The 26,413-nt window shown below is 40.7% G+C and overlaps 2 protein-coding genes across 4 annotated transcripts in view; one reads left to right on the top strand and one right to left on the bottom strand.

Moving 5' to 3' along the window:
• Positions 1–11,783, top strand: part of HACD4 (3-hydroxyacyl-CoA dehydratase 4) — a 535,032-nt gene extending 523,249 nt beyond the window's left edge. For all 3 annotated transcript variants that reach the window (XM_053702658.1, XM_053702656.1, XM_053702657.1), the window contains exons 5-8: positions 8,190–8,296; positions 9,751–9,882; positions 9,965–10,057; positions 11,205–11,783. In XM_053702658.1, the coding sequence (XP_053558633.1) occupies positions 8,190–8,296; positions 9,751–9,882; positions 9,965–10,047 (322 nt within the window). In that variant the 3' untranslated portion in view covers positions 10,048–10,057; positions 11,205–11,783. The remainder of the gene's footprint in view (positions 1–8,189; positions 8,297–9,750; positions 9,883–9,964; positions 10,058–11,204) is intronic.
• Positions 11,784–12,008: 225 nt separating this feature from the next.
• Positions 12,009–26,413, bottom strand: part of FOCAD (focadhesin) — a 1,237,844-nt gene continuing 1,223,439 nt past the window's right edge. The window contains 1 exon segment of the mRNA XM_053702659.1: positions 12,009–12,329. Within this exon segment, the coding sequence (XP_053558634.1) occupies positions 12,256–12,329 (74 nt within the window). The 3' untranslated portion in view covers positions 12,009–12,255.

The raw sequence follows: 26,413 nt of genomic DNA, 5'->3' as shown, positions 1-26,413 counted from the left end.
TGGGCTTGCAAGTAAGAAGGCCAAGGTTCAAGTCCGCCTTCAGGTAATTTTTATATCTTTTTGGCCTGACTTGTCCTTCGAACGGAGTGTGCTCCTTTTCAACAACTGGCTGTGGCCCATCACACAAGCAAGCAGCAGTGGTAAGCACAGAACTATGGGTTCAGATTCCTGCTCAACCCTGTCAAGCAGACTGCCTCCCAGACCTTTAATGGGAAGTTTTTTCTCTGTTGGATCAACAGTGTTGTTTTGGATGATTTTCATTCGGTCCTTGTTTTGATCGGACTATGGCTTTCATGTCTTGTGGACATGTGCGCTGTTCTTTATCTGTGATCTTCCCTTTGAGGGGGTAGTTTGTCTTCCTTAAGAGCTGGGGTTTTCTCTCTCTCTCTGGAGGGTTGTTGTCCTGCCCTGTGTGTAGGAGGTTAGAATAAGTGGCTTTATTCTGTGAGGGGCAGCAGTCTGCTGCTCTGTGGGTTGCTCCATTCCAACTGGTGGAAATTGAAATTTCCATGTAGAGACTGTCAAAGAGAGTTGCGACAGGTCTTACTAAGGATCTATTACACTTTTCTCTGTATCAGGTCCTAGGGGGTTCTCCTTGGGAGTACCTTATTTTGGAGGAGCGGATTGGGTTGGCACCCGAGCTCTGTTGGGGTGGGTGAGTCCCCCCATTCTTTCCATTCCCTGGGGGCTTGTGGTTGCGGTCTATCTGTTCCCCCTGTCTTTCAGACATGCCTGTCCTCATTAGCTTTTCAAATCTAGTCGGCCGGGTCTCCGTTGAGATCCTCTGCGACATTCTCAGTTGTTTTCCATTCTTTGCGGGGACTAGAGTGTTTCCTTTCCGTTGTAGGTCGGAGGTTTGGAGGATTTAGGTCCTTTATGCCGCCGTTTTTTTGGTGGCCTTGCCTTTTCAAGGTCTCTTTGGGAGTGTCTTTTTAGGAATTGTTCCTTTTTTAGGATTTCTTCCTTCGAGACTTTCTGGGCTTCGTCTGTTTTTTTCTGGCGGCTTTGGCTGTTTTATTTAGGAAGTGAGGGCCGTGCGGCTTTTTCTACTTCCGGGAGTTAGTCGTCTCCATATCAGGGACAATAGGCTGTGTTTTCTCCTTTTCCAAAAGTTTCTCCCAGGGTTTGGGATGCTCTGCATTCTTTTTCCTTGGGTGTGGTCCTCCGGAAAGGTAATCTGAGAGGATTATGGAGACTAGCCTTCTTTCGACTCTCTCTTCGGGTGTCTCTGTTCTCGTTACCATTTCCCTTAGTCTTGGACTTTGTGTGCGTTGTCCTTGGGGCTTTTGGGCTCTAGAGTAATTGCGTGACTTTGTTGCGGCCTAGCACCTTGTCGGGGGAGTTGTTGCCCTCCTGCTAAGGGTGTTCTCTTCACTTTGGGGCTGGGAATTATGAGTGAGTCATGTACCCGTTCTTCGGGTTAGCCTGGTTATCATACCCTATGAGTTCTGATTCTTCAGACTGGGTATCGTGTTCCCTGGGGGTGTTGTTCGTTTTAAGACGATTCTGGGTCCCGGGTTCTTGTCTGGATCCTTCTTGAATGTTTGGAGACTTATGATCCTGCGGACTGGTTCGGGACGACCCAGTTTTTCAGGGAGACTATGTTATGACAGGGTCTAGCTCATTGGGCTTGCAAGTAAGAAGGCCAAGGTTCAAGTCCGCCTTCGGGTTCTTTTTTTTATCTTTTCGGCCTGACTTGTCCTTCGGAGGAAGTGTGCTCCTTTTCAACAAATGGCTGTGGCCCATCACACAAGCAAGCAGCAGTGGTAAGCACATAACCATGGGTTCAGATTCCTGCTCAGCCCTGTCAAGCAGAATGCCTCCCAGACCTTTAATGGGAAGTTTTTTTCTCTGTAGGTCTTACTAAGGATTTATTACACTTTTCTCTGTACCAGGTCCTAGGGGGTTCTCCTTGGGAGTACGTTATTTTGGAGGAGTGGATTGGGTTGGCACCCGAGCTCTGTTGGGGTGGGTGAGTCCCCCCATTCTTTCCATTCCCTGGGGGCTTGTGGTTGGGGTCTTTCAGTTCCCCCTGTCTTTCAGACATGCCTGTTGCTTGGGCTGATCCGGTGTTTGGAGCAGGATTTGAGATCTGTTGCTCTGCTAATTCGTCATTGGGTCAACAAGGTACGGTAAGCCTCTTTGAGGTTTCTGCTTTTTCTCCACGTTCCAGATCTGTGGGAAGGACTGGCGGCTCTTGGTTAGCCTGCAATGTTGTCCACTGGTTAGTGGATGTTTAGCTGACTGAAGGTTAGTGGTTTGGAATCTATCTTCAGCTGCTCTTTACTTGTCCTGCAAGTATTCAAGTTTCAGAGTCATCTTTAGATACCTGTAGTGTGCAGTATTTTGACTTCAGGTGTTGTACGTCAGATTTTCTGAATATTTAGATATTCTGAGCTACCTTTTTGCGACTTTGGGGACTTTTGTCTTCAGTTGTCTTCTAGAGTGTGGTTGCACTGTGTTTTAAGAGATGATTCTCTTTTCTGTTTCAGACTCCCGGTCTTAGCCCGTGGTTTCTGTATTTCTGGGCGTTGCTTCCCTTGTTTCTATGAGATTGGTTGGGTCTGTTAGCTTGACCCGGTTTCTCAGGTTTTTTTTTTTGTGTTTTTATTTGGGACTCGTGTCCTTTTTTAGTTTTTTTTTTTGTGCCTAAAGTAGAAGGAGCTATTTCTACTCTTGCTAAGAGAACTACCATTCCTATAGAGGATACTCTACAGCAAAATGACAAAACAGAAAGAGGTGCTGCATGTGTGAATCAGTAACACAAGGTGTATAAGGCACGGATAGGAGACACATGTAACAAAGGCACTCTGTTGTGCCTATAGGGGCAGGCTGGATTTTATCAGCAATCCAGCTAGCTGAACTCTGGCATGTCTTGAACCCCAGAGACACAGGATCTGCAGCAGAGTATGGTGGGAGGGCAAACAGACAGCCCTCTTGGTAGCATAGGCTGAGAGATAGACACAGAGTTTAAAACATACCACATGGATTTGTTAAAAGATATATAAAAACCATAGTTAAAAACAACTCATGCTGATTCCAGTGTAATCTCTAGCATAAGATTTGGAGAAATTATGCAATAATGCACATAATTTCTCCAAATGTTATGCTAGATATTACACTGGAATCAGCATGAGTTGTTTTTAACTATGGTTTTTAAATATCTTTTAATAAATGCATTTGGTATGTTTTAAACTCTCAGTGCTCACGGTCTATCTCTCAGCCTACGCTACCAAGGGCCCTCCCACCATACTCTGCTGCAGATCCTGTGTCTCTGGAGTTCAAGACACGCCAGAGTTCAGCTAGCTGGATTGCTGATAAAAATCCAGCCTGCCCCTATAGGCACAAAAGAGTGCCTTCATCACATGTGAGTACCCTGTGTCTCCTATCCGTGCCTTATACACCTTGTGTTACTGATTCACACATACGGCGCCTCTTGTCGTTTTGCTGTAGAGTCTCCTCACCGACCCTGGTGAAGTTAGAGTACTGCCTCCCTCCCTCAACAAGTTGAAGATTTGGTGTTTCTGTATCAAGGGCTTTTTCTTTCCCTAATACCTGTTGGGAAGCTATAAGTATATAGCTATTAAGACCTACATTTGTATATCATTTTGTGTTATTTTTGGCCTATACTTAGCCACCACATTGATTCATTGTTTCTCATCCAATATTGGTCTATTTTGCATTGCAGTATATACACTTTTTCATCTGCTGATTGCAAGCAATGTATTTATATATTGCTTTATAAACTATATATTCATTATATCAGACATAGTGCCTCCTATAGGAAATATATATATATATATATATATTGTATTTAAGTTTTCCTATAGAGGATAGTTGCTCTTTTAAGGATCCTATGGATAAGAAGCTAGAGGCTTACTTAAAAAAGATGTATATCCATCAGGGATTACAGTGGCAACCTGCAACAAGTATAGCCACGGTTGCGGGAACAGCATCTTATTGGTGCAATGCCTTGTCTGATCTTATTACAGAGGAAACTACGGTAGAGGATATCCAAGATAGGATCAAAGCTCTCAAATTAGTCAATACCTTTATCTGTGATGCCAATATGCAGATAATTAGACTGGAAGCTAAGATGTCTAGCTTCCCTGTACTAGCACGCAAGGCTCTGTGGTTAAAGTCCTGGTCGGCTGATGTTTCTTCGAAGGCCAAGCTTGTGGCTTTACCTTATAAGGGTAAGACTCTGTTTGGTCCTTGTATGGAGGATATCATTTCAGAGAGTTTACGGGTGGAAAGGGTTCTTTCCTGCCTCAGGACAAGAAGAATAGACCTAGGGGTCGGCAGACTTCTAATTTTGGTTCCTTTCGCAACTTTAAGGGACAGAATTCTTCCACTTCAAAACCAGACCAATCCAGGTTCTCTTGGAAATCCAGCCAGCCCTGGAATAAGGGAAAACAAAACATGAAGCCTTCCGCTGACTCTAAATCAGCATGAAGGTTTCGCCCCCGATTCAAATTTGGATCAGGTGGGGGGCAGGCTTTATCTTTTTCGTCAAGCCTGGGTAGGAGATGTTCCAGATCCATGGGCTGTGGACATAGTATCCCAGGGTTACAGAATGGGATTCAAGTCTTGCCCTCCAAGGGGTAGATTTCTCCTGTCAAGACTATCCTCAAACCAGGTAAAGAAGGAGGTCTTCTTAAATTGTGTAAAGGACCTATCCTCCCTGGAAGTTATTGTACTAGTCCCTCTATGGGAATCAGGTCTAGGATTCTATTCAAATCTATTTGTGGTCCCCAAAAAGGAGGGTACTTTTTGTCAAATCCCAGATCTTAAGTGTCTCAACAAATTCCTCAGGGTTCTGTCCTTCAAAACAGAAACTATTCGTTCCATTCTTCCTGTGGTACAGGAAGGTCAGTTTATGACGACCATAGACCTGAAGAATGCATACCTTCATGCTCCCATTCACAGGGATTATCACCAGTTTCTGAGGTTTGCCTTTCGGGACAAACATTTCCAGTTTGTTGCGCTTCCGTTTGGTCTGGCCACGGCTCACAGAATATTCACAAAGGTTCTGGGGGCGTTATTGGCAGTGATCAGATCCCAGGGAATTGCTGTGGCACCTTATCTAAACGAAATTAAGGTTCAGGCGTCATCTTTTCAACTAGCTCAATCTCATACAGAGATGCTGTTGTCTTTTCTACGTTCTCACGGGTGGAAGGTGAATTTGGAAGAGAGTTCTCTAATTCCATCTACAACAGTGTGTTTCCTAGGAACAATAATAGATTCCATGTCCATGAAGATTTTCATGACGGAGGTCAGAAAATCCAAACTTCTTGCTTCCTGCCTTTCTCTCCAGTCTGCCTTTCGTCAATGGCTCAATGCATGGAGGCGATTGGTCTGATGGTGGTATCCATGGACATCATCCCTTTTTGCTCGGTTCCATCTGTGACTGCTACAGCTTTGCATGCTCCGTCAATGGAACAGAGACCATTCAGATTTGCACAGAGGATAAATCTGGACCCCCTAACAAGAGACTCTCTCGTGGTGGATGTCTCAGGAACATCTGTCTCAGGGCACTTGCTTCCTAAAACCTTCCTGGGAAATTGTGACTACGGACGCCAGCCTGTCAGGCTGGGGAGCTGTTTGGGGTTCTCTGAAGGCTCAGGGCCTGTGGTCTCAGGAACAGTCCTCTTTTACAATAAACATCTTAGAGTTCTCAGCGTGGCCTCAATTGTCTTTAGTCCGGTTTATCCGATTACATTCGGATAACATCACCTCAGTGCCTTACATCAACCACCAGGGAGAGACTCGGAGTTCCTTAGCCATGAAGGCAGTGACTCGCATTCTGCAGTGGGCGGAAGCTCACAATAGCCTTCTATCTGCCATCCACATTCCAGTTGTGGACAACTGGGAGGTGGACTTTCTGAGCAGACAGACTTTTCATCCCAGGGAGTGGGCTCTCCATCCGAAAGTGTTCTCTCAGATAACCCTCAGGTGGGGAGTTCCAGAGTTGGATCTGATGGCGTCCCACCAAAACGCCAAGGTTTCAAAGTACGGTTCAAGGTCAAGAGATCCTCAGGTCATTCTGATAGATGCTCTAGCGGTTCCTTGGATGTTTTCTCTGGCATATCTGTTTCCTTCGTTTGCTTTCCTTCCACGAGTCATTGCTTGTATCAAACAGGAGAGAGCATCGGTGATCCTAATAGCTCCTGCATGGCCTCACAGAATCTGGTTCGCGGATCTGGTATGGATGTCATCTCTACCTCCTTGGAGGTTACCTTTGAGGAAGGGCCTTCTAATTCAGGGTCCTTTCCTCCATCCAAACCTAGATTCTTTAAAGCTGACTGCTTGGAGATTGAATGCCTAGTTCTGTCTAGACGTGGTTTTTCTGAAGTGCTTCAGGCTCGCAAACCAGTTACTCACAAGATTTACCATAAGATATGGCATAAATATCTTTATTGGTGCGAATCTAAAGGGTTCTCCTGGAGCCGGGTGAGGTACTATAAAGGGTAAGTTTTCTGCTCTATCTATCCTTCTGCACAAACGTCTGGCAGACTTACCAGATGTTCAAGCTTTTGTTCAGGCCCTGGTTAGAATCAGGCCTGTGTTTAAACCTGTTGCTCCTCCATGGAGCCTAAACCTAGTTCTTAAAGTTTTGCAGCAGGCTCTGTTTGAGCCGCTGCATGATATTGATATAAAGTTGTTATATGGAAGGTTTTGTTTCTCCTTGCTATTTCTTCCGCTCGCAGAGTTTCTGAACTTTTAGCTCTGCAGTGTGATTCCCCGTATCTTATTTTTCATGCAGATAAGGCGGTCCTTCATACTAAAATGGGTTTTCTCAGTAAGGTGGTGTCGAATTTAAACATCAATCAGAAAATTGTTGTTTCTTCTCTTTGTCCTAATCCTTCTTCTCATAAGGAACGTCTTTTGCATAACTTGGATGTTGTACAAGCTCTAAAATTTTACTTACAAGCTACTTAAGATTTTCAGCAATCTTCTGCCCTGTTTGTTGTTTTCTCTGGAAAGCGTAAGGGTCAGAAGGCCACAGGTTGTTCACCAAAACTGGGCCGGCATCCAAACTTACATTTTAAATAAAGATACCAAAAGAATGAAGAACATTTGATAATAGGAGTAAATTAGAAAGTTGCTTAAAATTGCATGCTCTATCTGAATCACGAAAAAAAAAAAAATATTTGGGTTCAGTGTCCCTTTAATAGCTTTGCTGGGGTGCTCTTTGCCTCCTCCTGCTGGCCAGGAGTTGAATATCCCACTAGTAATTGGAATGACGTTGTGGACTCTTCATTTCCGGAAAGAAAGAAATTTATCAGGTAAGCATAAATTTTGTTTTATGCTTGGTCTGACCATTTCTAAAGTAATATGCTACAAGATAGCTGTAATTTTAGTCAAAGTAACTAAAATGTGTGTTTACTTTATTCCTGGTTGTAGTCAAACTTGAAAGTGTTGTAAAAGGTAAAAACACACACATACTCATACAACCTCACACACTCTCCTACAAAACACACGTGACCCAGTAAACATGTGGTTGCGAGCCAGTAATGGGTCCGACCAGTGGTTTTAGTGGGTAATCTAAGCAGCAAATATAAATATATATGAATATATTAACACAAATTTATATGTATATAATCATATATATTAATATTTACTGGGAACACACAGTCACCCTAGACAGCAATGTAAAGGCACTTTTCAGTGCCCTTTTTTTTTCTAACACCCCACTCCCGCCAACTTTATCCTCCAAAAACTGCTTAGTGCAGTTTTTTTTTTTTTAAATGCTTCTTTTTTTTGGGGGGGGGGGGGGGGGGGCAGCATTTAAAAAATTAACCAGAGGTCTGACCTTTGGTTAATTTGTTGAGCAGTAATTGCTACCACAAGCTTGCGGTAGCAATAACCAGCCACTTGTAACCGTTTTAATCGTTATTAATTATGCATCCCTAAACTGGCGAATTTGCCCGTTTGTAGGTGCGCAAAACATCAGCGCTCCACTTGTTATCTAGCCCTAAATAAGAGGAATTTCAGTTTGCAGTATAAGTGCCACTGACAGAAACAGATTAGCTAGATCTGACAAAGCGTAAAGCATTGCGCCAAGCTTTCAATTTGCTGTCATAGGCAGTGTTCTTGTCATCTTAGGCATCTTCAATAGCTTTAAAGTAACTGAACTTGCTGTATTACATGCTAATGATATCTATGACCTATTTTTGTTTGTACAGATACTCATACAACATGTTGTGCGTACTAGGGATAGAATATGCAGCTGTAACATGGCTCTACCATACCTGGTGGATTCCAACATATCCCTTATCAGTCCTGGCTGAAGGTAAATTACAATTACTTGTTAAAGGGACAGTAAATATCAAGCTTTTTATATAAAATGTTTAGTTATGAGTAATGAAACCACATTACATTATATGTGCATTATTTATTTTGCCCCCTTTTCATGTAATTGTGCTATGCAAATTGTGGCTTAGAACTTGAAATGCATCTGGCTGACTATTAAGGCTAACCCTGCTAATTATCTTTCTCTAATTGGCTTTAACAAATAACAACTGCAACACAATGCATTTAATACCAACATTATGACAATGGCTAGCCTTGTTGTCTTCAGACTAAAGCCTGGATTGGCTCCTTCAAATAGGCAAATAGTGGGTGGAGTTTGGCGGTTGAAAAACAATTGCAGTAAAAATTGTTATTTTGTTGAAAACATTTCAACTTGTCTGATGTTATTTTATAACAAAATAACATAAATGTCTTGTAATTACTGTCCCTCTGGCACTCTTACTTAATCTGATTATGTTTATCTAATATTATACTTGTTTGGCATTAGACATGCATTAAATATTGCATGTTGGCTTTGGGGCAAACAAGGCAGGCACTTTAGCGTACCAGATGACTGGCAAAATACCTCATTAATAAAGAAAACATGTAATAAAGCACTGGTAAAGATATGTGATCTTCAGGAATCCAGAAGTTAAAATCCTTTGAAGAAAAGGAAATAACAACAAATAGTGAAGTCCTGTATACACAGATTATATAAAAAAGAGGTGGATGTATCTACTCACACTCTTGGGAGCTATACCTTAGCTCTCAGTAAAAATCTCCAAATCACCAAATATCCTTTGTGTTCTACAGTAGGCTTTGTGCTTTACAATTGTTCCCCTATCCTGAGTGATTTTACTTGAGTAAATAAATTGCTTTTACGAAGTTTGATGTCCCTTGATCCATCTATACCTTAACACATGAGCCGTTTTACTGAGAGCTAAGTTATAGCTCCCAAGAGTGTGAATAGATACACCTCTTTTTTATATAATCTGTGTATACAGGACTTCACTATTTGTTGTTATTTCCTTTTCTTCCAAGGATTTTAACTTCTGGATTCCTGAAGATCACATATCCTTACCAGTGCTTTATCATATTTTTTCTTTATTGGTTATATATTTGTTTTGTGATATTACAAGTTAACATTTATTTTTTAAAATATCTCATTAACTTAAACCAAATACATAGAAACAGACAGGAAAAGGAGGAGTATATATAGGAAGGGGAGGAGCTCTGAATACCTATGGGAGTCTCAACTTAAGCCTAGAAGGCACCTGACTGTTTACCCTGCAAGTACATATTTTAGTGTGAAATAAAAATGTAATATTGTCCTTTTCTACAAATGTTTAAAAACATAGCATCTTTATAGAAAGTTATTTGATAACTATTTAAGAATCACTATAATATGAACAAGGTCATTATTTGTTTCTTTTTGCCCTATCACTTTTTTTGCAGCATATACATTGTATGTGTCACTTCCTTATTTTGAATCTCTTGGTACCTATTCCTTCAAGATGTCATTGCCAATTGCTGGATCAATCTACTTCCCATATATTTTAAAAATATATCTGATCATTCTCTTTGTCGGTAAGATGTCTTCTTTGTAAATAATTACTGTACTATTCTCTTTCAAACAATGACACTTACACTGTAATATTACACCACACAGCTATGCTGTATATCTCCAGCCATCTATATTCTGAAAGAAAACTATATCTTCGAACAAGGAAATTCAAGAAAAAAGTGAACTAAAATGTCACAGGTAAGACTACTTATATACTTAAGCTTTTCATGCAGTTTTACAAGCTAGGAATAGAAGATGTTCCTAAAGGAATATTAAAATTGTTTTATGTATTCATAATATGTCAGAAATTAAAGTGATATTAAACCCAATTTTTTTCTTTCATTATTCAGATAGAGCGTGCAATTTTAAGCAACATTCTAATTTATTCCTATTATCACATTTTCTTTGTTGTCCTAGTATCTTTATTTGAAAAAGCAGGAATGTAAGCTTAGAAGCCGGCTCATTTTTGGCTCAGCACCTGAGTAGCGCTTGCTGATTGGTGGCTAAAAGAAATAAATGGGCTGGCTTCTAAGCTTACTTTCCCGCTTTTTCAAATAAAGAGAATGAAGAAAATTTGATAATACGAGTAAATTAGAAAGTTGCTTAAAATTGCATGCTCTATATGAAAAAATGGGCTTTATATCCCTTTAAGCACTGCATTGTTATAGCTGTGTATGAAAATATATGTTTATAATTATTTGTCATTTTGTTAGTAAAGTTATCTCAGGGTTATACCCCTTAAAAGCCTCAAGTATGTTTATCTTGACTCCTATGCTGTGGTCAGTTAGGGCCTGATGAAAATAAGCAGTAATCTAAGTAATCACATGCAAAGCACACTGCTGGGTCAAGTAAGCTACAGAAAACTGCATTATGGAATGGCATAGTCCATAAGGGATAAGGGACATTAACATATTACTTAAAAGTTAATAACATATATGATTTTGTTTGGCAGTTTTAATTAATTGGTCTCATTTAAAAATGCAGCATGCAGTATACAACTGCAATGAGAGTCATTAATTAAAATTACTAATAACTATTTTATACTGTGTTTAGTGTCTCTTTAAAAATAGTTCATAATCTAACAGCTCACTGTTTTAAAGTAATACACTTTCATCAATATTCACTTTGCCTTAAAAGCAAAAATATAATAATCATAATGTGCAATTCTAATGGTAATGAAGCAATGCCTTTTGTTTATGATGGGGTATAAGAAACAGAAAAAGTTATATTACCACTCTAAAGTCAGAATTTATAGTATGTGCAGAGGGATGTCATACCACAGCCATCTCTCTAAAGGACAAAGAATTACTTTCCTTACAAATTAATGATCATCTTTTATTTCCAGACTCCCAAAAAAGGAAGTCGACTGGGATCAAGGATCTTGCACCTATTATGAGCAGGAAGCATTTGACACACATAGTCGTAAAAAGATCATTTATATGCTGCACTTTTTTATAGTCATGTATAGTAACTTAATGACTATTACAAGGAATGGATCTGATACAGGTATTACAAAGGCTTTTACCTTTCTTGGTGAAAGTTTGAATGGTACTAAAGTATACAACTGCAACGAGAGTCATTAATTAGCATTGTGATTAGATCAAGAAATCCTCTTCCAAGTTCAGTGATTACTCAATTGGTAAAGCAAGAAATATGGAAACTCAACTCTGGCTGAGCAAATGTGGGTCTCTTGCAATCCAGATGAATATATAATAACAATTGACGTTACCAAATCCTTTTGTGAGCCTTTGGTGCTTGAAGAATTCCTGGTATAATGTCCTGACTGCAGTAATTGTGCACAAATACTGTATTACCAGTATCAGTTTCTATATTTTTTGTCAGACACATGATGGAATAAACACATTTACAATGTGTTTAACTTTTGGATTGTAAAGTAAATTGTTGTCTTGACAACTGGAGAAAACTATTTGTTCAAGTGCATTTTTCCATATATGAACAATTAAACATTACAGCTTATAGGGGCCAAATAAGAGACATGTAACTGAACAATGAAAATAAGACAAAAATTATAAATGAAACACCTTAATCAGAATGCTTGTTTAAAGGCAATCCAGGAGTTGCTTTGCCCATCTTATACACTTATCTTATTTCTTCTGATATTTATGTAAAAGATATACTGGATCTTGAATCATGTGAAGCAATTTATTAGGCAAGCTATTGTAGTACAACTACTTATATCTGACATATTTCTGATCTATTTTAGATCAAGAGCATGTTTTTGGTCCATACATCATGCGCAACCTTAACATTCTCTTCAATCCAGTCATGGCAGATGATGCATTGATCAAATTGTGATTCAAAAGGCAACTATGTTTTTTAGACACCTTGTCCCAGTTTTTTGAATGTTGCTCTTTCCAAAGGGTAACCAGAAACGCCTACCAACCATAGGCCCTGGTCCATATAGCTTTCCTCTTAAACTCTGGTAGGTCCCTTAATGCAAGAAGTGAAGCTGAAAAAAAAGAAAGATGAATGTTCAGCAACACATTATTCATAAATATATTTAATTATACACTGGGATTGTCAAGATTTTCATTAACACAAGCTGTATATTTACACGGCTATGTCTCTTTAAAATTGCATAAATGTTGTTTAAAATATTTTCTTTTACAAGATATGACGAGTCCACGGATTTCATCCTTACCTATGGGATTACGCCTCCTGGTCAGCAGGAGGAGGTAAAGAGCTCCACAGCAGAGCTGTATATATAGCTCCTCCCTTCCTTCCCACCCCAGTCATTCTGTTTGCCTGTGTTAGTGATAGGAAGAGGTAAAGTGAGGTGTTAGATTAGATTCTGCAATCAAGAGTTTTTTATTTTCAAACGGTACCGATGTGTGCTGTTTTTTATTACAGAGCAGCTTCTGAATAGTCTTCTAGACTATGGGAACTGGGGGATTTTTGTATCCGCTGCGCCTCCCATATTTGTGCTGCATTATCTGTATACGGTCTTGTGAAGTAGTAACCAAGACCCTGCTCTTTCACAGGGCCTCAGGAGGAAGATTGGACCTCTTGATACTGTGAAGTAATCATGCTGTACCCTCAGCATGGAGGTAAGTGCAGTTTTTATTCTGGGTGTCTCAGACTAACTGTACTGATAAGATGTATATATTGGGAGTTTTCCCTTTATATTTTCTCCCAGACATTAGGGCAGTCTTGCTTTTCCTAAGAGCACTGGGGTATGTGTAAGTGGCCGGTCTTAGTTGCCAGAGGGTAGGAGAAACATACCGGATCTAACTTAGAGTATGCACTAGACACTCTAGCATGGAGCACTGGGAGATGTGTGTGTGCTGGGATTTTCTGTACAACGGGCTGGCTGACGCTGGGGATGTTTGTGTACAAGGCTCCGATTTGGGGATGGCTATGCTGGAAGCAGGTAGTCACTTATCAGTTCCAATTGCCTAGGGCTATATTATATGGTTCAGCATTTTGCGCTAAATTTTTTACTTTGATTACGCCCACGATGGGCGGGGCTTATTTTTGCGCGCTCTGACAGCGTATCTATTCCTTTGCTGGTGGCTGCATCGCATCTGTTCCTAAGTGTACTTGTGGGAAGATTCAAGTGAATTAGGTCTGCAGTGTGGTGGTTGTTCAGGAGGCAGGTAGGAGCCGCAGCAGAGCTGCGGCAGAGTGACTGGGTATTACAAAAATAATAAAGTAAAACCGTACTATACTTTACAAATTTGGTACACATGGGTAATTAACCCTCTGCCTTAGTATTTATTTCATTGCAAATAAGCCTACAACTCAATGTCTATATAAGGCTCTGATCGTTTTTTTTCTTAAAGGTACAGTACTAAAAATATTTTTTTACACGGATTTGACCAAGATTGTTTTTTGTTTAGGTTATCATAGATGACCTTGAACAAAATACGTGTCCTATGTGTTTGGATGTCATTGTGGAACCCCCTGTCACACTATGTGACAATTGTGTTGAGAGAGCCTTACAATGTAAAGAGAAAATATTTTTTAATAAAGATATGTCTAAAGATTATTCTCAAACCAATGAGATTCAGGGTATGCAGCAATCTTCTCCCCAAGAGTCACAGCCTTTAACGCCTGCACAAGCTACACCATGTTCTTCTATGGCGTCTGCTTCTTTCACTTTGCAGGATATGGCTGCAGTTATGTCATCTACCCTCACAGAGGTTTTGTCTAAGTTGCCAGTGTTGCAAGGCAAACATAGCAGGGCAGAAGCTCAGGGGGTCCCTGTAACTTCTGATGATTTGATGGCTATCTGTGATGTACCCTCCCAGACCTCTGAATTGGGGGGTAAGGAGATCCTGTCTGAGCGGGAACTGTCTGACTCAGGTAGTGCATTGCCCCAGACAGATTCGGATGTCATGTCTTTTAGATTTAAGCTTAAACACCTCTGCCTGTTACTTTGGGAGGTTTTAGTGACTCTGGACGATTGTGACTCTATTGTGATTCCTTCAGAGAAATTGTGTAAGATGGACAGATATCTGGAAGTCCCTGCTTATTAAGATACTTTTCCGGTTCCTAAGAGAATTTCGGAGATTGTTACTCGGGAATGGGAAAGACCGGGTATCCCGTTCTCCCCTTCCCCTATGTTCAAAAAAATGTACACTATAGCTGACACTGTGCGGGATTCTTGGCAAACGGCCCCTAAGGTGGAGGGAGCTATTTCTACCCTAGCTAAGGGTACAACTATCCCTATTGAGGACAGTGGTGCTTTCAAAGACCCGATGGATAAAAAGTTGGAGGGTCTTCTAAAAAAGCTATTTGTTCATCAAGGTTTTCTTTTACAACCGACGGCCTGTATTGCACCAGTTACAACTACGGCTGCCTTTTGGTTTGATGCCTTGGAAGAATCTCTAAAGACGGAGACTTCTTTAGAGGAAATAATGGATAGGATTAAGGCCCTAAAGTTGGCTAATTCCTTTGTCACAGACGCCGCTTTTCAGATTGTCAAGTTGGTGGCTAAGAATGCAGGTTTTGCCATTCTAGCACGCAGAGCCTTATGGTTAAAGTCTTGGTCCGCGGATGTGTCCTCTAAATCCAAACTTTTGTCTATTCCTTTCAAGGGGAAGACTCTATTCCGGCCTGACTTGAAAGAGATCATTTCTGACATTACGGGAGGTAAGGGTAATCTCCTACCTCAGGATAAAACGTCTAAGCAGAGGGGTAGACAGAGTAATTTTCGTTCCTTTCGAAATTTCAAGGGTGTCCCCTCTTCCTCTTAGCAGGAAGGGAACTTTGCACAAGCCAAGTCCGTCTGGAGACCCAACTAGGCTTGGAATAAGGGTAAACAACCCAAGAAGCCTGCTGCTGCTCCCAAGACAGCATGAAGGGGCGGCCCCCGATCCAGGAGCGGATCTAGTAGGGGGCAGCCTTTCTTTTTTTGTCCAGGCTTGGATAAGAGACGTTCAGGATCCCTGAACACTAGATATCGTGTCCCAGGGGTATCAACTGGAGTTCAAAAATTCCCTCCCAAGGGGAAGGTTTCTTCTTTCACGATTGTCTATAGACCAGATAAAAAGAGAGGCGTTCTTACGTTGTGTAAAAGACCTCTCCACTATGGGAGTAATTTGTCCCGTTCCAATACAGGGGCAGGGGTTTTACTCAAATCTTTTCGTGGTTCCCAAAAAAGAGGGAATGTTCAGGCCCATTTTAGATCTCAAGAGTCTAAAAAAGTTTCTCAGAGTAACTTCCTTCAAGATGGAGACGTTTCGGACAATTCTGCCATTGATCCAGGAGGGTCAATATATGACTACCGTGGACTTAAAGGATGCATATATTCACATTCCTATCCACAGAGATCATTACCAGTTTCTAAGGTTTGCCTTCCTGGACAAACATTTTCAGTTGGTGGCTCTTCCTTTTGGACTGGCCACGGCACCCAGGATCTTCACAAAGGTTCTAGGGTCTCTGCTGGCGGCATTGCAGTGGCGCCTTATCTGGACGATATTCTGATACAGGAGTTGTCTTATAAACTGACAAAATCTCATACAGACATGGTTCTGTCTTTCCTACGGACTCACGGGTGGAAAGTGAACCTAGAAAAGAGTTCACTAATCCTACAGACAAGGGTTCCTTTCCTGGGAACTCTGATAGACTCTATGTCCATGAAAATCTTCTTGACGGAAGTCAGAAAGTTAAAGATTTTGAACACATGCCGATCCCTTCAGTCCAATCCTCGGCCATCAGTGGCTCAGTGCATAGAGGTAATTGGATTGATGGTGGTGGCAATGGATATCATTCCTTTTGCTCATTTTCATCTCAGACCTCTACAACTGAGCATGCTCAGACAGTGGAATGGATATTATGCAAATTTGTCTCCTCAGATAGATCTGGATCAGGAGACAAGAGACTCTCTTCTTTGGTGTTTGTCGCCGGATCATCTGTCCCAAGGGACGTGTTTCCGCAGACCCTCATGGGTGATAGTGACAACGGACGCCAGTCTACTAGGATGGGGCGCAGTCTGAAATTCCCTGAAGGCTCAGGGTGTGTGGACTCGGGCGGAGTCTCTACTTCCAATCAATATTCTGGAATTGAGAGCAATATTCAACGCGCTTCAGACTTGGCCTCAGTTGGCTTCGGCCAAATTCATCCGATTTCAGTCGGACAACATCACGACTGTAGCTTACATCAATCATCAAGGAGGAACAAGGAGTTCCTTAGCAATGACAGAAGTATCCAAGATAATTCGGTGAGCGGAGGCTCACTCTTGTTATCTGTCAGCAATCTACATCCCAGGAGTGGACAACTGGGAGGTGGATTTTCTGAGCAGACAGACGTTTCATCCGGGGGAATGGGAACTCCATCCGGAGGTCTTTGCTACCCTGATTCTCAAGTGGGGCAGACCGGAATTGGATCTGATGGCGTCTCGTCAGAATGCTAAGCACCCGAGATACGGATCCAGGTCCAGGGATCCTAAGGCCGAACTGATAGAGGCCTTGGCAGTGCCTTGGTCGTTCAACCTAGCTTATGTGTTTCCACCGTTTGCTCTCCTTCCCCGAGTGATTGCGTGGATCAAACAGGAGAGGGCTTCAGTGATTCTCATCGCTCCGGCGTGGCCTCGCAGGACTTGGTATGCCGATCTGGTGGACATGTCCTCTCTGCCACCGTGGAAGCTTCCATTGAGGCAGGACCTTCTCATTCAGGGACCCTTCCATCATCCGAATCTAGTTTCTCTGCAGCTGACTGCTTGGAGATTGAACTCTTGATTTTATCTAAGCGAGTGTTCTCTGATGCGGTCATTGATACCTTGATTCAGGCGCGTAAGCCTGTTACTAGAAAAATTTACCATAAGATATGGCGTAAATATCTTTATTGGTACGAATCCAAGGGCTACTCATGGAGTAGGGTTAGGATTCCCAGGATTTTATCTTTTCTCCAAGATGGTTTGGAGAAAGGGTTGTCAGCAAGTTCCTTAAAGGGGCAGATTTCTGCTTTGTCTATTTTGCTACACAAGCGTCTGGCAGATGTTCCAGATGTTCAATCTTTTTGTCAGGCTCTGACTAGAATCAGGCCTGTGTTTAGACTAATTGCTCCTCCTTGGAGTTTGAATTTACTTCTTAAAGTTCTTCAAGGGGTTCCGTTTGAACCTATGCATTCCATAGATATTAAGTTGTTATTTTGGAAAGTTTTATTTTTGGTTGCTATTTCTTCTGCTCGCAGAGTTTGAGCTTTCTGCTTTACAATGTGATTCTCCTTATCTTATTTTCCATTCTGATAAGGTGGTCTTACGTACCAAACCTGGTTTCCTTCCTAAGGTTGTTTCTAATAAGAATATTCATCAGGAAATTGTTGTTCCTTCCTTGTGTCCTAATCCTTCTTCTAAGAAGGAGCGACTATTACATAATTTGGACGTGGTTCGTGCCTTGAAGTTTTACTTGTAGGCGACTAAAGACTTTCGTCAAACTTCTTCATTATTTGTTATTTTTTCTGGAAAACGTAGGGGCCAGAAGGCTACGGCTACCTCTCTTTCTTTTTGGTTGAGGAGTATCATCCGTTTGGCATATGAGATTGCTGGACAGCTACCTCCTGAAAGAATTACGGCTCAATCCACTAGAGCTGTGGCTTCCTCATGGGCATTTAAAAACGATGCTTCTGTTGAACAGATTTGCAGGCTGCAACTTGGTCTTCTCTTCACACTTTTTCCAAATTTGGTACTTTTGCCTTGTCCGAGGTTGTTTTTGGGAGAAAGGTTCTTCAAGCAGTGGTGCCTTCCGTTTATGTTCCTGTCTTGTCCCTCCCTTTCATCCGTGTCTTATAGCTTTGGTATTGTATCCCATAAGTAAGGATGAAATCCGTGGACTCGTCATATCTTGTAAAAGAAAAGGAAATTTATGCTTACCTGATAAATTTATTTCTTTTACGATATGACGAGTCCACGGCCCACCCTGTCATTTTCTAAGACAGGTCTTTATTTTTGTTAAACTTCAGTCACCTCTGCTCCTTAGCTTTTCCTTTCTCTTCCTAATTTCAGTCGAATGACTGGAGTGGGAGGGAAGGGAGGAGCTATATATACAGCTCTGCTGTGGAGCTCCTTGCCTCCTCCTGCTGACCAGGAGGCGTAATCCTGTAAGTAAGGATGAAATCCGTGGACTCGTCATATCGTAAAAGAAATACATTTATCAAGTAAGCATAAATTTCCTTTTTTCCAACATGTATATTGTATTAATCTTGCAGCCTGGCTGTTTATTCATAAAGACAATTCTAGGGGCCAATTTATTGCTATTATTGCTGCAAGTCTCAGCAACATGCTTGATGGGCGAAAGCAAAGTATTCCTATAGAGATTTTTTTTTTGTTGAAAGCAAAATGACAATGCTAGAAAATTAATAAAAAGGAATACATAGTAAATATATTTTAAACTTTATTAACTATGAGAGACTGAATTTGAGAAGAGACATTTATGTCCATATGAATTGTTTTTCCCCTCATCACGTGTGGGAATATTCCCCTCCTGACCACTAGGAGGTAAAACACAGCCCAACACACCAGAGCTTTAAATCCCTCCCACCATCCATGATCCTCAGTCATGCATATAGCCAAGTATTTGAGGAAAAAAAAGACAAGCAGGAAATATAAAGCCAGGCAAGGTGCAAAACCAGTATTGCCGCCATCTGAGCAAAAAGGAGGGGCTTGGGACATGGACTTATGAAAGAAATTAATTTATCAGGTAAGCATAAATTTGTTTCCTTTCATCAGATGGTGAGAGTTCATGTGGTAATCAATACCCAAGCCGTGGAGTCCATGAGACCACCATGAATAGGGGGGACAAACAGTGAAGGCAGGATATTACTATTCAGCCATTATGGCCCGCAAAACCTCAGATCAAGCATACACATCAAAGTGATAAAACGTAGAAAAAGTTTGTAAAGACGACTAAGTAGCTGCCTTACAAATCTGATCAATAGAAGTCTCATTATAAACACGTAGCAACTTCTCTAGTGGAATGGGCAGTAATGAGCTTGGGGTGTTCCTTTCTACAAAATAAGCCTTGCAAATTAAGGCTGTAAGCCAAGCTCCTAAACTAACAGCCGCAGTTTTATGACCTTTGTAAGGCTGGGAAAATTGGCAAAAACAGATGAAGAAGAAAGTATGAAATTGTTTGTGGCTTCAACATAATATTTGAGAGCTTTTACAGCATTAAAGTTGTGTAGAAGATGCTCCTTGGAATTCTTAGGAGCTGGAAAAAAAGGAAGAACCACAATTTTCTGATTGATAGTATCTGCAGATATCACCTTATGAAGGAAAGAATAGCTAGAGCGAAAAAAAATCAAAAAAGAAGGTTTGCATGATAAATCTGAAAGCTCAGAGGCCCTTGTAACCGAAGAAATAGCTAGAAGAAAAATAACCTTCCGGGATAAAAGCTGAGAGTCTAAATACTGTCATTTAAGGAAAATTCTAAGGAAGAGAAATTGGATGAATAAAAGGCCTGAAAGTCAGGAATTTTAGCAATTTTCATATGAAACAGTACAGAAAGAGCCAAAATCTGACCCTTCAGTGAACTAACTGATAAACCTCTATCTAGGCTTTCCTGCACAGACTCAAGAACCCTAGGAATTTTAAAAGAATTCTAATGGTAACCTTTGTGAGAACACCACGCAAAAAAGGTTTTCCAGACCTTATGATAAATACGTCTGGTAACAAGTTTCCTAGCCTAAATCTGGGTATCAATACTCAAAAAACCTTCTCTGAGACAGAATTACATTTTCAATCATATTCAATCACCATGCCGTCAAATTCAGAGTTTTGAGATCTTGATCAAAAAAGGGCCTTAAGAGAGTAGATAGTTTCTTAAAGGAAGGTGGGCACGAGGATATCTGCTCCATATCATACATAGCAAAATAATAGATGAGGTTGAAAAATAGACAGAAGTCCTTCAAGTTCATCAAGTTCAACCTATACAAATCTTAATATACTTACAATAAAAGCAGAGCTGAGCTTACATTAATCCCATTAAAAAAGGTGACCCATTTAACTCAAACAATAATATATCTGAATTCTGTTTCTAGCCAAAAATGTATCTAAACCATTTTTAAATGTATCTAAGGTATTGGCATTTACTACTTCCTTAGGTAACGAGTTCCACATATTTACTGCTCTTTCAGTGAAAAAAACATTTACACTGCTGGAGATTAAATCTCCTTTCCCCCAGCCTTGAATTGTGTCCCTTGTCACAAACAATTCTCTTGGAATAAAGCTTCTGCCATCTCTAAATACCAAATACCTACAAACCAAATCCTGTTAGGCCATGCTGGAACAATCACAATTGCTGAGGTTTCTTCCTGCTTGAATCTGGCTGTCACTCTTGATAGCAACACTAACGGAGGAAAAATATAATGTACGACCAAGGGACCACAAGAGCATGTATTAGACTAGCATAAGGGTCCAAAGACATGGCACAATACTGAGGAAGCTCCCAATTAATTATGGCAGAGATCCTGCAATGATGGTGCTCTGCCCAAATGATTATGTGGGACACTTACCTCATGGCTAAGGAACTGCAAGTTCCTCCCTGAATTGACATAAGCTACTGAAATGACGTGACTGGAATTTCAGAAAATCTTTATGTTTGAGGTCTACCAAATTCTGAAGACCCCTGAAGATTCCACACAGTTGCAGAATATTATTGGTATTGTAAGAGAAGAACAGAAAAAGGGGGCATAACTTATGGGAGATAATCATAGCAATTTGTGAATGTGTGGAGTGTAGTGATTTAAAACTTAACTTTAATATGATTCATGTGTAAAAAGAGAGTGGAATGTTCCACTAATAAAATTAAATAGATATTAAACCGTGTCAAAATATAAATTGACACACCAACTCCTCTCAGAATTCGGTGCAGTGATCAGTCTGCACCGATAACCAGTCCCCCTAGCAACTATCAATTTGCAGACTCCGTAATAGATGTGGTTCCTAAAAAAAAAATCACAAAATAAGATATATGTATGTCACAATAGTCTGCGAACGCCTGCTCCTCTCTGCTAGTTCATATCCTCTAGTTTAATTGTTGGCCTTTAAGGCAATTTACTATAGACTTCGCTTAATATTTGGTTTTAAGGTTTAGCTTAAACTGTGGGCCACTTTGGCAATTGCTTCGTTACAGGGTAGTGACATGTTACCTACTTAGTACAGATTACGATATTTTACCTACTCAGTACAGACTACGGTACTTGATACAATTTTAGCTAAATCATTTCTACCTGCTAGAATCTAAACACGGTAACTAGTCACTACTGATATCTGACTCAATATGTACAAATAGGGAATAGTAGCTGTTTTTTGCTTAACCTGTCACTAAACATGAAAGGGTAATTGTCAGACTATCGTGACATGCATAGATCTTATTTTGTGATTTTTTTTTTAGGAACCACACCTATGTGCACACGCACTTTGTGGTGTCCTTTTTTCACAATTTCATTCTGATATATTAACTGTGGTTTTCTAGCTAGATATATTGACACTATTACGGAGTCTGCAAATTGATAGTTGCTAGGGGGACTGGAATTTGTGTGTCAATTTGTATTTTGACACGGTTTTATTTCTGTTTAATTTTATTAGTGGAACATTCCACTCTCTTTTTACACATGAATCATATAAAAGTTAAGTTTTAAATCACTACACTCCACATATTCACAAATTGCTATGATTATCTCCCCATAAGTGTGCCATATTATCCCTTTCTTTCATGTAATTAGCAAGAGTCCATGAGCTAGTGACGTATGGGATATACATTCCTACCAGGAGGGGCAAAGTTTCCCAAACCTCAAAATGCCTATAAATACACCCCTCAGCACACCCACAATTCAGTTTTACAAACTTTGCCTCCCATGGAGGTGGTGAAGTAAGTTTGTGCTAGATTCTAAGTTGATATGCGCTTCGCAGCAGGTTGAAGCCCGGTTTTCCTCTCAGAGTGCAGTGAATGTCAGAGGGATGTGAAGAGAGTATTGCCTATTTGAATACAATGGTCTTCCTCTAGGGGATCTATTTCATAGGTTCTCTGTTATTGGTCGTAGAGATTTCTTCTCCTACCTCCCTTTTCAAATCGACGATATACTCTTATATACCATTACCTCTACTGATTCTCGTTTCAGTACTGGTTTGGCTATCTACTATATGTAGATGAGTGTCCTGGGGTAAGTAAGTCTTATTTTTTGTGACAAGCTATGGTTGGGCACTTTATATGTAAAGTTCTAAATATATGTCTTTAAACTTATATTTGCCATGATTCAGGTTAATCAGTATTCCTTTATTCAGACTGTCAGTTTCATTATTTGGGATAATGCATATGAATAAATATTTTTTCTTACCTTGAAAATTTTCAATTGACTATTTTTTTCCCTGCGGGCTGTTAGGCTCGCGGAGGCAGAAAATGCTTCATTTTATTGCGTCATTCTTGGCGCAAACTTTTTTGGCGCAAAAGTTTGCATTTTCGGCGCCGTAGTTGACGCCGGAAGTTGTTTTCAGTTAACGTCATTCTTTTGACGCATGTGTATTCAGACTTTTTTTGCGCCAAAAAATGTGGGCGTCGGTTTCGGCGTCAGAGGATGTGGCGTCATACTTGGCGCCAAAAAATATGGGCGTTGTACTTGGTGCCAATAATGTGGGCGTCATACTTGGCGCCAAAAATGTGGGCGTCTCTTTTGTTCCACTTTTTTCTCACATTATTTAAGTCTCACTTTTTCATTGCTTCTGGTTACTAGAAGCTTGTTATTTTGCATTTTTTCCCATTCCTGAAACTGTCATTTAAGGAATTTGATAATTTTGCTTTATATGTTGTTTTCTCTATTACATATTGCAAGATATCACATCCTGACCCTGGATCAGAATCTACTACTGGAAAGACGCTGCCTGATGCTGGTTCTACCAAAGTTAAGTGCATTTGTTGTAAACTTGTGGTAACTGTTCCTCCGGCTGTAGTTTGTGTTAGTTGCCATGATAAACTTTCCAATGCAGATTGTGTCTCCATTAGTAATAATCCTTTACCTGTTGTTGTTCCTTCAACATCTAATGTTCAGGATGTCCCTGTTAATGTAAAATAATTTGTTTCTAATTCTATTAGGAAGGCTCTGTCTGTTATTCCTCCTTCCAGTAAACGTAAAAGGTCTTTTAAAACTTCTCACATTTCGGATGAATTTTTAAGTGACCGCCATCATTCTGACTTATCTGTTTCTGATGAGGATCTATCTGGTTCAGAGGATTCTGCCTCAGATATTGATACTGATAAATCTTCATATTTGTTTAAAATGGAGTTTATTCGTTCTTTACTTAAAGAAGTGTTGATTGCATTAGATATGGAGGAGTCTAGTCCTCTTGATACTAAATCTGCTAAACGTTTAAATTCGGTTTATAAACCTCATGTGGTTATTCCAGAAGTTTTTCCAGTTCCTGATGCTATTTCAGAAGTGATTTCTAGGGAATGGAATAGTCTGGGTACTTCATTTACTCCTTCTCCAAGGTTTAAGAAATTGTACCCTGTGCCATCTGATAGATTAGAGTTTTGGGACAAAATCCCCAAAGTTGATGGGGCTATCTCTACTCTTGCTAAACGTACTACTATTCCTACTGCAGATAGTACTTCCTTTAAGGATCCTTTAGATAGGAAGCTTGAATCCTTTCTAAAGAGAGCTTATTTATGTTCAGGTAATCTTCTTAGACCTGATATTTCTTTGGCTGATGTTGCTGCAGCTTCAACTTTTTGGTTGGAGGCTTTAGCGCAACAAGTATCAGACCATAATGCTTATAGCATTGTTAAACTTCTTCAATATGCTAATAACTTTGTTTGTGATGCCATTTTTGATATCATTAGAATTGATGTCAGGTATATGTCTTTAGCTATTTTAGCTAGAAGAGCTTTATGGCTTAAAACCTGGAATGCAGATATGACTTCTAAGTCAACCTTGCTCTCTCTCTCTCTTTCCAAGGTAATAAATTGTTTGGTTCTCAGTTGGATTCAATAATTTCAACTGTTACTGGGGGGAAGGGAGCCTTTTTGCCTCAGGACAAAAAATCTAAAGGTAAATATAGGGCTGCTAATCGTTTTCGTTCCTTTCGTCAGAATAAGGAGCAGAAGCCTGACCCTTCCTCTAAAGGAACGGTTTCCGTTTGGAAACCTTCTCCAGTCTGGAATAAATCCAAGCCTTTTAGAAAGTCAAAACCAGCTCCCAAATCCGCATGAAGGTGCGGCCCTCATTCCAGCACAGCTGGTAGGGGGCAGGTTACGATTTTTCAAAGATGTTTGGATCAATTCGATTCACAATCTTTGGATTCAGAACATTGTTTCACAAGGGTACAGAATAGGTTTCAAGGTAAGGCCACCTGTGAAGAGATTTTTTCTCTCACACATTCCAGTAAATCCAGTGAAGGCTCAGGCATTTCTGAAATGTGTTTCAGACCTAGAGTTGGCTGGGGTAATTATGCCAGTTCCAGTTCTGGAACGGGGTCTGGGGTTTTACTCAAATCTATTCATTGTACCAAAGAAGGAGAATTCCTTCAGACCAGTTCTGGATCTAAAAATATCGAATCGTTATGTAAGGATACCAACATTCAAAATGGTGACTATAAGGACTATTCTGCCTTTTGTTCAGCAAGGGCATTATATGTCTACAATAGACTTACAGGATGCATATCTTCATATTCCGATTTATCCAGATCACTATCAGTTCCTGAGATTCTCTTTTCTAGACAAGCATTACCAGTTTGTTGCTCTTCCGTTTGGCCTAGCAACAGCTCCAAGGATCTTTTCGAAGGTTCTTGGTGCCCTTCTCTCTGTAATCAGAGAACAGGGTATTTCCTTATTTGGACGATATCTTGGTACTTGCTCAGTCTTTACATTTTGCAGAATCTCATACGAATCAACTTGTGTTGTTTCTTCAAAAACATGGTTGGAGGATCAATTTATCAAAGAGTTCCTTGATTCCTCAGACAAGGGTAACCTTTTTGGGTTTCCAAATAGATTCAGTATCCATGACTTTATCTCTAACAGAAAAGAGACGTCTGAAATTGGTTTCAGCCAGTGACGTGCAGTAATAGGAGGCAGGGGAGGCAGTGCCTCCCCTGTCCAATGAGGGAAAAAAAGATTTAAATTAATATTTATTTTTTAAAAAAAAGGTGTTTTATCTTATTATTTTTTTGGCCACACCCACCCTCGCCCCAAGGGTAACCCCCCCACCCCCATGGGGATTGCTCATTACGTTACTGCGCTGTGCAAATATTCACCATCCATTCCATTGTTGCGCAGTTAGGAGGCAGTGAGCCGGTCCGCTGCCCTCCATTAATTGTGCAACATGGATCTAAAATTACTGTTCCTGCTCACTTAGCGCTGCGCCACCCACTGGTGACTTGCTGGGCCCTATACAAGCTCCAATAGAGGCGGTTCTCAAAACAGCCTCCATGATGAGCTTGATCACTGAGCCAATCACAGCATTCAGCAGCAGTGCCATGTGACCATTGTGATGTCGCGCGCTGACAGATCTGACTGGCGGGAAGACTCATTAGTCAGTGTGGAGGGAGCTGCTGAGAGAGTCTGCGTGCACTACTGCCCTGCTTACTTGTGTTGTGGCTGTCTGGAGTCAACTGGAGGAGAGGAGGTCTCTCATGCCCTGGAGGACACATGACTGTGCTGCCAGTGCCTGGAGGAGACTGAGGAGTCGGACAGGAGCCAGGAGGAGGACCCGGTGGTGGAGTCGGAGTGGACCCGGTGTAGTCAGAGGACGTGACAGTCGTCTCTCTTCTCTTGTGACTGACACTGTGACAGTCAGTGTGACGACCCGACCGGATTCTTCTTTCTCAGGTAAGGAAAGGACCAGACCACTTAGGTTAACTTAAATGTGGGACAGTGTACTACAAATATTCCTTACTTCCTTGGGCAGAGATGAATAGTCTAGGGCATGGCTAGGGTCCCTGGTCCTTGGTTTGAAGGGACAGTTTTTATAGTTACTTCATATTCATAGATATCAGTCATGTACCTTTTAGAACTGCCACGGCACTACTGAAAAAAAAATAGAAAATCAATCTTGTCATATGTTTAGGAAATTGTATAATTCATTAGTGCATGTTAGTGCTCA

This window comes from Bombina bombina, chromosome 2 (genome assembly GCF_027579735.1).
Source record: "Bombina bombina isolate aBomBom1 chromosome 2, aBomBom1.pri, whole genome shotgun sequence".
NCBI lineage: Eukaryota > Metazoa > Chordata > Amphibia > Anura > Bombinatoridae > Bombina > Bombina bombina.
This window is presented reverse-complemented; position numbering and strand designations above follow the sequence as displayed.